General features: G+C 37.8%; 1 protein-coding gene across 1 annotated transcript; it reads right to left on the bottom strand.

Annotated features, from left to right (window-relative positions):
• Window positions 1–445: 445 nt before the first annotated feature.
• Window positions 446–9,488, bottom strand: LOC133321955 (uncharacterized). Its single transcript, XM_061531027.1, has 7 exons — window positions 9,242–9,488; window positions 7,061–7,318; window positions 5,648–5,763; window positions 2,974–3,018; window positions 2,427–2,908; window positions 2,153–2,354; window positions 446–1,575 (listed from the first exon to the last, which is right to left on the bottom strand). The coding sequence occupies exons 1-7, from the start codon at window positions 9,486–9,488 to the stop codon at window positions 451–453; spliced, it is 2,475 nt and encodes an 824-aa protein (XP_061387011.1). The 3' UTR covers window positions 446–450.
• Window positions 9,489–14,292: the final 4,804 nt, after the last annotated feature.

The raw sequence follows: 14,292 nt of genomic DNA on the forward strand, positions 1-14,292 counted from the left end.
TGATGTAAAGATATTACATATTTTAAATTATGTTCTTAATTTAACTTGCCATTTCATATTGTAAGTCGGTAAAATGGACCGAAAATGCTTTGACCCAATTTTAGATATTTTGAAGTTTTCCAAACAGTTCCGTCCAAATGGTATATGATCCTGGCCTCTCGCTTTTTTCTCCATTTTTTCATAAGAAAATCTAATAGCAATAAAAAAAAAACACTTGATTAAGACCAATACAGCTTTTATAAGATATTGTATATTTAAACATCAAAAATATTAACATAATAAAATCTTTTTTATAATATATATACTTTTAGGGGGTCACATCTTCTTAAGGCCAATTATAAAAGTTGTCTCATAAATTATAATAAAAAATAATAACATAAAACTTAGTTTTTTCTTTCATTTAACTGCTACTCATATAAATACACTTTTAAAGTAATGCAAAACGAATGTTTAACACTCGCTTTCCAAAATGTCTTCTTCGCCCAATGCATTAGATGGTGTGGGCGGAACATCTAACTTAAAGAGATTAATTGCCGGCTTTTGGGCCAAAAAGTTGCGCATTTCAGCAAAGTTGTCGCGTTCTTTTAGTTTCTTTGTGCGGCGTTCATATTCTAAATCGGCACTACCCTCACTGCCCTCATCAGAGACATCATCGTCGTCAACTTGTTTTTCCGTTGAATTACATTTTTCCTCAAAACTTTCGCAGTCCTCATTGTCGAATAGTTCGTCGACATTAATGCCCTTTGCGGCCAACACTTCACGCTCCTTTTGTAACATGACCTTGCGTATAGGATCTATGCGACCCTTTAGCTGCTTCAAAACGGGTTTAAAACGACCTTTTGTTATCCGTTTCTCAAAATTTAATATTTCCAAATCTTCTTTACGCTGCTCCAACTGTTCTTTCTCTAATTGTTCTTGCTCCAGCTTGGCTTGTTTTTCGTCAAACATGTAGGCATAAAAGTCATCGGTCTTTTCGGCGTCATTGGGATTCTGTGAAATTTCCACACGCAAAAAGCTTTCAGGAAATTCATCATCCGTATCCTGCGATTTAGTATCACTCTTCTCACTGGGTTCCTTCAAATCTAATTTACTATTCAGGAATTTATTATAAACCAACATTAGACGCTGGAAGTCATCGAAGCACAATGACAATGCATTTTCAATGCTGCGCATATTGTTGGCAACCTCGACTAAGTGTTTGGCATTATCCTTTTTGACATTTTCTGTTTCTGTAAGTCTTTGCAGGGTTATGTCCAAAGCTTGGCATTCTGCAGCCACAGCCACCATACAAGCGCTCAGCTTTAGTGAAGAGTCCTGCAATATTCCGACCGGATCATTTCTTGTCCTTAGAGCTCGGCTGGCGTTGAGTTCCTCCAACTCTAGAGATTTTTTCTTATTCTGCTCAATGGCAAGATTTTTAAAGTGGTTCTCCTCTTCCATCACCAATTGTCTTATAAGGCATTCGATTTTTACTAATTCTTCATTTAGGCAACTCAAAGACGGCTTAGTGTAGACAGTTAATGCTAATCGGAGAAGGAACTGTGATTGGACATAGGCGAAGATGTTATGAAAATCCTAAAAATAAACACAAATGTTGAGAATCAGAAAATTTTTTCTATAATGCTAAATTTGTAATTGTGCAGTATAGAGTTACGATATTAAGTGACTATAAACGATATGTCCTTATAAAGTTCAAAACTTTTCCCGTGACTTTTGGTTACAGTCGTAGTAAACGATTTTGACAGATTTTACAAAATTAAATACTATATTCTGCTAGAAGAATTCTAATTCATTTCCTTTTTCATGAGATTTACAAATATTCAACATTTGATTTAAGTTTGTGTAGAGTTTGAATGAAATTGCTTACTCCCTCTGTATGCTATAGAGTACTCCATCCAGAATGAGAAACGGATGGACAATATTTCCATTAGGGACAATATTCCTATACCAATATTCTAAATCCAAATAATTATCACATCAGTTGAAAGAGATTCAAATCCCATTTAAAATAGTTTAAACTACGGTCACAACAAAGTTGTAGTTTGTCAGAAGATTTTGTTCGCATAGAAGATATTTTAATTTTTAAAAACGAGAAATTTTACATCATGCCACTCATAAATCAAAATCGTACCTAAGGTACACATGTACTTACTTTAATATGCTTTGGACTATAATCGGTAACGTTAGTCTTGAAATAATCACATTCTTTTAAATCTTCCATTGGTGCATAATACTGTGAGAATCGAGCTGGTAAGGGATATTGTGATTCCAATTTTCGGGTGGCTTCAAATAAAATTTCAGTCACTTCCTTGGCTGCGGTAATACAATCCCAAGCTCTTTCGATTTGACGTGATCTACATTGAGAATATAAATTTGAATATTATTCTGAGGCATAGTGGCTTTGAAAAATTTTTTTTCAAACATACTCTATTAGTTCCTGTTGCTTCATTATGATTATCTCATTAAAATAGGTCATATTGCGTCGTATACAATTCCCGAAGTCATCAATTGTGCGTATGAGATTCTCAAATTCACGTTCCACGATTTTATTACGAAACCCGAAAACTTTTTTCACCGCGTAAAGGGCACTGAAACTGCCTGCAACAATTGCTGACGGCACGAGCAGAAGACGCAGTGCACGTGGTGTAATAAAATGTTCCAATACGGTGGAACCCAACAACAGGCAAGTATTGCGCGCCGTAAATATTTCTGGCCATTGTGTATTTATTCGCATATGGTTGCCTGTTGGCCCATTGGAGTCTGTTGCATCCGTACCAGCGGCAGGGTCGTTGGTCGACTCCAATGACCTTTCTTGCATATAGGCCATACATTGTTCCAGTGCTTCCACATGATCGACCAGCAATCTTTTAGAATACAGGATTTTGTTAATTAAGCTCTCGGTGGCTGCCTGTAAAACAGAATGCAATGTTATCAAAATCTCATAGAGTATTTATACTCCTTATAGGTCCTTACCTGTTTTTGTTTTAGCTCATCCGACAACTGGCGACATAGCTCCACCTACAAAATATAAAAACAATGGCAGGTAATGCACCGCCGACAGGTGTTATGTAAATGCAGATGTCTTACTCACCTTCATAATTATTTTGCGTGTTTGTTTATGTGCGTTTCAGATTGTGTTTTAATGTTTTTAATTTATTTTTAGATCCGTTTTATTTACAATAGTATAGTCAAGTTCCAATGCCCACAATGACCAATTCATTAGAGGTTAGTCGAAGCGAACCGACCTAATTTAAAAGCGCGTACATGCAATGAATCGAACCGAAGAAATGAGAGAACGTGTGATAACAAATGAAGTTGAAGCATAATGAACGATGTTAGTATTTGTTTACGAAGGGGGCTGATGCACAACGCCGAAAGGGGCGATTGTTTAGAAAGAGACATGGAGGAATGGGAAATATGTTCAAAAGAGAACTGAACATGAACTAGTTCAATCGAACGATTTCATGTAAATTGCTAGGTTCGTACCGTTTGGGTCAACGTAATTTTTATAAAAATGCTTCACAATAAAGACAATTTTTACAGGATGGGTAATTTTTGTCTTCCTGATCGATCTTATAAGATGACCATGATATAGTCCCCTTATAGTACATTTACATTGTATTGAATTTCGTAAACCCAGTAGATTTATATTGTCAAATCTATTGAATATATGTGAAATGAATCGTGTATATTTATAGTGGCTTTAGTTTCTGAAACAAATCATGGCACAACAATTAGGTAATCCAATGAGCGCAGCTGACGATTAGATTAACTGTTAAAAAGCGTAGTTTGTACTGGAATTCGATGTGTAATTTTGTCAACCATGTGAAATTTTACTAGAAAAAAATTAACAAATGGTCGGGTAAAAATCAATACAAGACAATTCGATTTCAAAAATATTTTTTTTGACAATGTTCTGAATTGGTATTTCAAATTACTGACACTACAAACAAAATACACACAACGAATTGCCAGAAAATTGCAGGTACGAGCAATTTATTTCAATTTCTATTCCCCTTGCCCCTCTCTCCCTCAAACAAAGACTTGCCGCAATTAAACTCAATTTGTATTGCATTTAATATTAAACATAAAATTAACAAAAAAGAAAAATTTATTTGTTATGTTCCCCGGGAGCATTTAAGCTTAATGCATCTATACATTGTTTCTAATTTACTGAAACTTTTACATTACTTCCGAATATTCTTCCATTTACTGTAATTTTTATATAACTTAGTTTCAAATTGAACAAATTTTTTGGTCATAAAATAGCTTTTCCAAAAATGGCTGGGTTTGCAAAATCTTTTTTTTTTTTTGAGTTTTTTTTTTTGAGTTCGTCCGCTTTGTGGGTTGGCGATACTATGGATTCAAGTCAAGCGGTGCCAGGGTATACTCATAAATGTTGATTCTCCTTCTTTAAATGTTTCCAAGTAGTAGTTTGTTGCGAAGCGGCACCCTGTTGAGGGTATAGTGATATCGTTCTTTTACTTTATCTTCTTCAGTTGGTAAATTTGTCTATTAAACGAAGGCTGCAAAAACAGCAACACAAGGGAAACGAAAAACATAGCGAGAGTACATATGTACCATTAGATTATGGTTTAGTAATGTTTTCACATGCAAACAATAAAAACAATTACAAAAATACGACTCACGTGAACCTGTTTGAGCTGTAGGATCGAGTGTGTAAGTAAAGACCAGTCCAGTGTCGTAGATTCGATAGGATTATTATCCAAAGTGCTTAATAGTATAAAATTCAGGTACTTAGATTTGCGGACAGGGCAGAGATTCCGCATCTGACATTATCGAGATCTGTGGAAAAAACAGGAGTTGGGCCAAAAACGGGGATGGGGATCGTAAAAACTTAATTAGTTTAGTATGAATCAGGTGAATACTTATTTACTAATATCACAGTGTTACTATCACAGTAGGTGGTTGGGTAGTTAGTGAGGATCAAAGGTTAAGGTTTGCCTCCTTGACAAACCCTAGGATACAGCGGAAAAGGTTAATATCTTTGGATTGGAGGAGGGTTGTTAAGTTTTGGTGTTGGGAAAATAGGAGAGGGTAATTTTTCCTCATATTAATAAATTTACAGCACTCAAAAATACTGTGCTGTGCACTTTCCGGTTGTTCACATGCATCGCATAAATCGGAATCAGATGCTCCTATTCTATGTAAGAATACTTTGTCATATGTTTGCCAACCATCAATCTGTTTATGAGTTTAGTTTCAGAGGGGTTAAGAACAACCTGCTCAAACCATGGTTTTCCCAAAATTCCATTCGTAGCTTCGTAGAAAAAACGCCCTTTAGATAAACTAATATTATTATAGCTTTCTTTCCATTCTGCATAGACCTTGTTCTCAACGCATTTTAATGCCTCATTGGGCGAAAGCCCCACATCCATGGGTGCCCCTGCCTCAACAGCATGTTTAGCTAGCCAGTCTGCCTCCTCATTTATGCTGATGCCTTTGTGGCCAGGCATCCAAACTACATGACAGTTATCTATGCTTGATCTTTCCAGGATGTTGCGACATTCCGCAACCAGGAAGTTGTCAGAATTATCGGAGCCCAAAGCCTTACAGGCCGCAAGGCTGTCCGTAAAAATGACACATTTGTTGCATTTATCCTCTGTCGCAATTTCAAGCGCTTTACGCAGGGCATAGAGTTCGCCGAACATTGACGAGGATTTATGTTTTTGAAGAGAAATTTTTCATTTTTGGAGGCATTATAAATGCCACATCCCGTGGTAGATTCACCAACCGACGATTCTGAGGCAAAAATAGTGAACCTATTATTTTTATAGTGTGCAATTTCAGCATTATAAACTGATTTTATCACTTCATCCGGAGTGTTTTGTTTTGTAGTGGGCAATAGGTTGAACCTGACCTTAAGCTTGAATTGGTTTTTGTATGGAATGAACCTAATGTTTTGGAACACTTCTACAAATTCATTATAAATTGTACTGTAACTGGATTTCACCAAAGGATTATCCGATATGATGTCATACAGCCTCTCATTAGTTCTCATGATTTTTATGATTTCCTTAGCCGTGAGGATCTTGGCTCTGTATTCTGGGGGCAGTTCTCCAGCTAGTGCATAGATCACATGTGTGGGCGTAGCCTTTGGGACTCCCAGGGATCTACGAATAATTTCATTTTGAAGCCTTTCAATACCTTTGTTCACATACGCAGGTGCATGTGCCGTCGTCGTTCTGCCATACTCAACTTTAGACCTTATTATACTCCTGTATACATTTAAAGCCGCATTAGGGGTCTACACCCTTTCACCGACATCAAACACCGGAGCAGGTTAGTTCTATTATGAACTTCCTCACTAATGTGGGTGTAATGGTCCTTAACAGTTAAGGAATTAGAGATAGTTCTTCCCAGGAATTTCAGTTTTTTAACCTGCTGTATCTGATGGCCATTAATATTTACTACAATTTGCTTAATACTGTTTTTTGCGAAATAAATAGTGCTAGACTTTTCAGGGTTAAACCCCAGATTTAAATCACCGCAGCTCCTTTGAAAAGCAATGGCTTTCCTTTGCAGATGTTCTGTTGCCACATCAAAATCTCTGTCAAAAACCATTATCAAGAAGTCATCAGCATATTGGAAGATTCTTGTTCTATGATCTTCCATATCATGTAGTTTAGTTAAATACAGAAATTAACCTTGTTAGGTTTAGGTATCGGAACTATCTTAATAATCCTTCAACTGTCCTTGATGGAGTTGTCCAAGAATGCGTTATACATGGCAGTAAGCATGGCTCTTTTTGATATCCCCGGAAGTGCTTTGATCATTTCATATGTGATTTTGTCTTGACCACCAGCAGATCCTTTCTTTTTCCTATTCAGGACGCTTTCAAAGTGGTCAAATTCAAAAATGATTGGTTGTTCATTTCCATCATGCTCATACCCCGTGGTCAACTGCACTGTATGATAATTCACTTGCTCCTTCCGAAACCTTAGGTATTCTGCATTGTTGTCCGAATTCCAGTGTCCATTAACCGATACATTCCTTTTCCTGACATTATTCACAAATTTCCACGCCTCTCTTATATTACCTTTCTTATTCACCTCATCTATTTTTTCCAGAAAGCTATCCTTTTTTGCCTTCTGTACCATAGCTTTCCATGCCTCTATCTCTTTCCTGGCATTCTCCAGATTCAGATAACTGGGATATTTCCTCGATTTTTTGACAGCAGCCAGCTGTTTCCTATACGCCACCGTAAGGTTCTCGTTCCACCAGTACTTTGGAGACCATCCTGTTCTTAACTCCTTTGTAGCAGCTTTAACCTCCTCCACAATATTGCTTTCAATGTCTGAAAAATCTGGTTCCAAAATGAGTTCCGCTAATGAAGACATCAGTTTCTGCTTGTGTAGAAACATGCCTGCTTTTTTCCTGCACATTTCAACCTCAAACGAAATGGGAAGATGATGACTGCCTCCAAACGAGCCTTCCACAACATCCCATCCTTGGACATTACCACAGCTCACAAAAGTCAGGTCCGGAACTGATCCTCGGGAATCCCTGTTCCTCCTGAAAGTCTCCTTTCCATTATTGACACATGATAATCCCGCTTCAATCATTATACTTTCCAACTCTCTTCCTTTCCTGGATGTTAAATGATCACCCCAAGATTGATTTCTTGCATTAAAATCCCCACACAGAATGACATTTTCATACCTCTCCAGAAAGCTGGTTAAATTAGTCAATTCTTCTCTAAAACTCACAAACGGCACAGATGGTGGAAAATAGACAGAGACAAGCACAAAATTCCTTTGAAGATTTTGTGTCTTCACTAAAATAATATCATATTCCGTATCATATATAATTTTTGCAAATTTAATATATTTTTTTAGTGCGATAGCTACTCCTCCGTAGCCATCAGGTCTAAATTTTTGGACTAAGTTGAAGCTAATCAATTTATTGTTTTGTCTTCTGTCCTCAGCAAAAATTTCTGATAGCATTAGTATATCAAAACTGTTTTTGTTAGTAAAGAATTCTACATTTTATTATGCTTCAAAGATTGAATATTAAACTGGAATATCTTGAGATTCTTCACCATTTTGATTTATATTTTTCTTATTACCTTCTCCATTCACAGGAACTCCACAATTTTGAATTCTTTTTTGGAAATGAGACATTGCCTCTAACGCCACTTGGTTATCTTCTTTTTTAAAGATATCCTGCATAAATTTTAACAATTCTAATGTGATTTTTTCTAGTTCTGTTGTACGTTGACTTTCTTTAATAAAAACAGGAGACTTGGGAGACGGCTCATCAAACATTCGTTTTTCCATTTGTGCACCCGGCCTGTGTACATATTTCTTTTTAGGTTTCTTTGCCACTGAACTATAAGTGTACGGAGTTAAAATCACGTTCACATCATCATCTATTTTGTTTTTTCCCATCTGCTTCTCACCAGCACCTTTCCTCGCACCTGCTGAGAGAGGTGGAAAGTTGTTATCTTCCCACAAAATTTCAAATCTGTTCTGGCTTTTATATTTATTTATCACTTCTCTTTTAGACATTTTTTTACGCGTCATAATCATGTTAAGCTCTATCTCCTCCGCCCACTTAGGACATTTCTCTTTGTTCTTGCAGTCATGGTCCTCGCCACCACACAAAACACACATTCTAGTTTCACACTTCCTATCACATCCATCCACACCACATTTCAGACATCTTTCGCTGGAACGACAGCCCATCTGAGTGTGTCCCAATCTTCCACACTTATAGCACTGCCTGACTGCTGGGTAAAAGGTATCTACCACAAGCACAGTGTAATTAAAAAGCACCCATGACGGATGGTCATCCCCATAGAAACCCACTTTAATGGTTTCAGTGTCCATAAAAACCGGTTCCTCATTGCCAACTCTCCTTTTGAACCTCCTCACTGAGGCCACCTTCCTATCACATTTAATTCCCTTTAGCAATTCTTCTTCCGAAAAACATAGGGGTACATTCCTGATTACCCCAAAGGTTTCCACAAAATTTTTGGAAATAAAAGCCCTTAGGTTCTTCGCTTTCAACTCTTCATTACCCACAAAACTATTCGCAGAAACCCTGTCTGCAAAAGTTATCTTATACAGGGTAGTACCAATAGCTTCCACACGCACCATCTTTTCCAGTTCTTTAACATGCACATCCTTCATTTTTTCAATTAAATATAAACCATTTTTAACTTTCCTATTTCTCACATTCTCAGCTGCACTTGTATCAACCAACACCAAAAACTCACCCTTGTGCTCCGCTGTGTACAACACAGCTTCATCATTGAAGCGCCGCTTCTTCATATTTTGTCTTATCTGATCAGCATACGAACATGCCTTGTCGTTTTTGCCACCATTCTCATTCCATCCGCCATTTTCTAGAGCTCTTTTGCTCCTTGTCATTACACCTTCTTTTTCCGTTAGTCTATCACCACATCGACTTTCTGTGTAAGGCATGGCCGCCGTGGCGTCCATAACCTCACAATTTTGGGCCATTGGCTTGGCCACTGTACCCAAAAAAAAAAAATTCACCAAACGATCCACCAATTACCTTTAGCTTCCTCCTAGGTCAATGTTGATCAGCTCTTTTTATGTTGCTTCCCAGCTATCACTTGGGAAAGACAGCTCCACAGCACCCACAAAATTTTCTTTATTCTCTTCTCCTTTTTTATATGATCCTCAGAACACACTATTTTAATACGTCTGATCGCTACACAAACTCAAACAGGTATGTTGCAAAATCTTACTGCACAAAATTCTTTCAGTAAACTCCAGTAAGTTTGTTGTTGTTGAACTGTCCAACTTGCTCTCTCACTTGACTCTCTTTTACTGAATTTTTGGGTAAACATACAACATTTAGTAACATTTGGTAACAATTGTTACCAAATATCGTGTAAACAGACACAACGCAAGTGCTGTTGTAAAACAAACGATACCACAACCACATGGAAATTTGTAGTTGTAAGTTATACTAGTGTCAACGTCATTTGGCAGAAAAATTTAAACAAACAAATTTTATTTATTTTGAAAATGTAATATTTTCGAATCCTCAAAATAAAATTTAAAAACACGAATGAAAATCTATCAAATTTATATTTCTATCGCTTCCACATTTTCCTATAATTGAGCCATTGCCACTTATATGTGAAACACATATGAAAATGCTGGGAATTGCGAGTTATTCCATGAAGTAAAATTTTCTTCTTCAAACTTCCCCAGCAGGCATATTGAGTAAATTGAATACGGGAGAACATTTAATAAATAACAATTTCGAATTGTATGTGTTCTCAAACGTAATTTGTCATATTCATATTGACATTATAGACATATTGACATTATAGAAGTAATTGCTTCGTAAACCAAAGCAAAAAATATTATGTTTTGATGATTTAGAAAAAAAACTAAAAAAAAAGGTGTATTTAATCATGGTTCTGTACCATAATTTGTCATATTCTGACTTGTTGTACTAAAGACATGAACCTAAATTCAGTGCGTTGCGTACTAAAATACCCACCTGCTCACCTTTACAGGGTTTATTGAACGTCCGTACTACCCAAATACGCAAGCCTTATGTACTTGAGTGTCAATTGAAAACGCGAACATGGATGAAAACATTTTCTTAATTAACCGAAAAATGATTTCATTTAAAGAAAAACAAATTCTTCAATGACTGGAATTCTATTTTCAAAATACAAAAAAAAAACAAAATACGCATTGTCAATGTTGAAAATTTTCAACGTTATATTTTTATACGCTATGGGTATTTCAATGAATGTTACATTGAAATAGTGTATTTAACTTTTCAGGAGAATAAAATTATACGCATACGCATGAATTTAGGCATTGCATAATTATTCAAGGTAGTCTCATTTGAGAATTTGATACTGGCAACCCTTTTTAATTTGTAACTCATACCAATTTGAAATAAAATGAAAAATAAATTCCATAAAATTATGTGTATGTCGTTTGGCATATTTTCATTAATTAAAAATTTATATTTTCTAAAGCTGCACATTGTTCTCTAGATGTAAAATTTGGTTGTTACAACTTGTATTTATAGGTTTTAGAGGCAGGGATTTTCAAAATATTGTTACGAATATAACTTTAGATTTAAGTTAATTTAGATGAATTCCGTTAATTTAAGAATTTGAATTGTAACGTAAATTTCTACTACACAGTTTATTTGAATAACTTCACAACAACAACTACTGTATAGATTTTTCTACATCCTTCCATTTCCTCTTTCATTTTCTATTTTGTTATTGTCGTACAATTCTTGTTAAACGTCATCATTGATGATCGCTTAATTCCTCTTTCTTTGTTACCCCCTCGCCTGTATATGCGTTGTTGTTATTGTTTACTCACTGTAAGGTTGTATGTGTTTGTTGCATTTGTAGATTGTTCGTAATCTAGGTGTTACCAGATCGTCTAGAAACTTCTGTAGCGACAGGCGAGGCTCATATAAATAGGGGAAATGGAAAGGCAGTCAGTCAGTTGTGAATCAGATCGCGAATTGAAACCGTCAAGTAACGTAAAGCTGTAAAGTAACGTGCAAAGTAAAGTTGTGTGAATAAAATCATTGTAATAATCGTAATCAGAAAGAACCCGCGTTTTATTTAGTACGAACTGTGCTGGGAAATAAAACAACGTCTACACGGGATTAAGTAAAATCCAAGAACGTAACAATTGGTGTCGGAAGTGAGATTACGATAATACTGGAAACAAGGCTGAACTACAAAAACGTCTGTTGGATGAGTTCGAGCGCCGTGGTATGAACATCGATACATATGAGTTTGACAGTAAGGATTTATCGGATTTGAAGTGGATTTATCGGAAATGGGCGAATCCAACGGTGGGGAAGTCTCGTCAGTAGCTGCCAGGGGTGACGATTTCAGAGAAATGCTGGCCAAAATGTTTGAGGAAAATTTCAGAAGGTTCGAAGAGAATTCCAGAAAGTCAGAAGAAAACACGAGACGAATGTTCGAAGAAAATTCCAGAAAGTTAGATGAAAATTCGAGAATAATGAACGAGAAACTCGAGAACATTACAGAAGTTATTGGAAGGAGAGTGGAAACCGTGGAGGTCCAAATTAAAGAGTTGGATAAGAAAGTGCAGTCGGTTGACGAGAAGATTCTGTCTGTGGATGAGAAATTTCTGGTCCACGACCACAGGTTTACGAATCTGGAGAAGAAAATTTCGGAACTGGAAATTAAAGGTGGTCCGGTGCGAGCTCCTGATAACACACTAAAAATCAAACCTCCTGTATTCGACGGCTCTACGTCATTCAATGTTTTCAAGTTACAGTTCGAGACAGTGGCTTCTAGAAATTCGTGGAACGACAGCGATAAAGCGGTTGGACTACTTCTGGCATTGAAGGGCAGTGCTGCTGATGTTATACAGAGTATTTCTGTCGCTTCTAGAAGCATCTATGAAGATGTTATTGCGGCACTGGAACGTAAGTACGGTGGCGAACATAAACAAAACATCTACCTTATGGAATTAAGGGGAAGAGTACAGAGGGCAAACGAGACGTTACAAGACTTTGCAGCTGAGGTGGAACGTTTGGTGTTAATGACGTATCCAGGAGAGAATCACCCATTGCTGGACCGTATGAAAATCGAAACCTTTGTGAATGGCATACGTGACCCTGAGATTAAATGTGCAACATATGCGTCACCAAAAGCGTCATTTGCCGAAACCGTTTCGTTTGCTCTTGCCCAAGAGACGGCAAGAATAATTGTTAAGCCCCAGACCCACAAGATTCGTCAACTGGAGACCGAATGTTGCGAACCCAAAGCTCTCGTTAACTCGATCAAGGACGCCATGAGGCAGGTAATAGGAGAAACAAAGTCAGTAGGGATGACTAAACCCAGGATTAGATGCTTCAACTGCGATAAAGCAGGTCATATTGCGCGCGAATGCAGAGCTAAGCGCAAACGATCCAGGTCATTGTCACCACCTCCAACGAAAGATGGTAGAAAAATGGCTCAACAGTCCACCAAGGAGTCACCGTCAAACTAAATCGAGCCAGTCCAGCGGGGCATGAACTGGCTCCCATCGACGATGGCCCCACAATCTCCATAGCAATAGTACAACAGAAAAGTCACAACATAACAACAACTGGGTACATCAATGGTGACAAGCGAGTTCTGACGTTAGATACTGGCGCATCAAAGTCCATCATAAGATCGGATCTGGTAAAAGGAAAAATAACGCAACTTAATGGAGTCAGACTGCGCACAGCAACGGGGGAGCCTGCGGCAGTACACGGCAAGATTACCCTGAGACTAACTATTGCCAATAAATCGGAGAATTACGAGTTTATAGTTGCCGATATCGTAGACGAAGTGATAATAGGCGCAGATTTTATGATTGCCTTTGGTATCAATCTGGATATGAAAGAGCGTGTGATGACCTGGTCTAACGTCGAAATTCCGTTAAACGTGGTCTACGATGAAAGTACACCCATTAGACGTCTGACTACGGACCATCCAGAGATAATACCGCCCTGTGCCGAAGCAATAATATGGGTACCAATGAATGGAGATTGTGGAGCCGAGAAGTTGTGGGTGGTGGAACCAGCAGAAAACATAAACAGTAACATCCTAATAGCGAATGCCCTGGTGAAAAGCAACAAGGACGGATTGATTCCTGTTAGAGTTTTGAACCTGTCAAACAAGCAAGAGTAAATTTGCCAATTTTCCGATGTTGGACAATGCACACCAGCTGAAGCTGTAATTAATTTGGAAACTAGCACCGAAAAGCCAGCAGCCATGGAGAAGAAGCACCTCGACGGCTACATAAAAGAGTGGACACACCAATTATCACCTTCCGAGAGGAACAAGGCTAAGCAGCTATTATGGAAATATGCCTCTACCTTTGCGTTGACAAAAGAGCACCAGGGAAGAACATCAGTGGTGAAGCATGAAATCCATACAGCAGACGCGAGACCCATTAAACAGCCTCCAAGAAGTGTTCCCCTGGCGAAAAGAGACGAGGTCCAGAAGCTGATAAGTGAAATGGAAAAGAGTGGTGTAATAGAACCATCGTCAAGTCCATGGTGCTCCCCAGTGGTATTGGTCAAGAAGAAAGACGGAAGCACCCGATTTTGTGTGGACTACCGAAAGTTGAATGATGTCACCAAGAAAGACAGCTATCCGCTCCCAAGAATCGACGACACATTGGACACATTAGCCGGGACGTCATGGTTCTCCACCCTCGACCTGCAGAGTGGGTACTGGCAAGTAGAGATCGCCGAGAAAGATAAAGAGAAAACAGCGTTTGGCGTTAATGGGGGTCT

The sequence above is a fragment of the Musca vetustissima genome, unplaced genomic scaffold (assembly GCF_032173495.1).
Source record: "Musca vetustissima isolate MV318-11 ecotype Yass unplaced genomic scaffold, APGP_CSIRO_Mvet_v1 utg482602, whole genome shotgun sequence".
NCBI lineage: Eukaryota > Metazoa > Arthropoda > Insecta > Diptera > Muscidae > Musca > Musca vetustissima.

What these genes read in the sequence shown, in the direction of transcription:
- LOC133321955 (XM_061531027.1), bottom strand. Translation starts at nt 9,488, where the DNA reads ATGGCCCAAAATTGTGAGGTTATGGACGCCACGGCGGCCATGCCTTAC. An exon ending in AAGCAACAGGAACTAATAGA is followed by an intron (nt 2,355 to 2,426) that starts GTATGTTTGAAA and finishes TTCTCAATGTAG; the next exon opens with ATCACGTCAAATCGAAAGAG. An exon ending in ATAGTCCAAAGCATATTAAA is followed by an intron (nt 1,576 to 2,152) that starts GTAAGTACATGT and finishes GTTTATTTTTAG; the next exon opens with GATTTTCATAACATCTTCGC.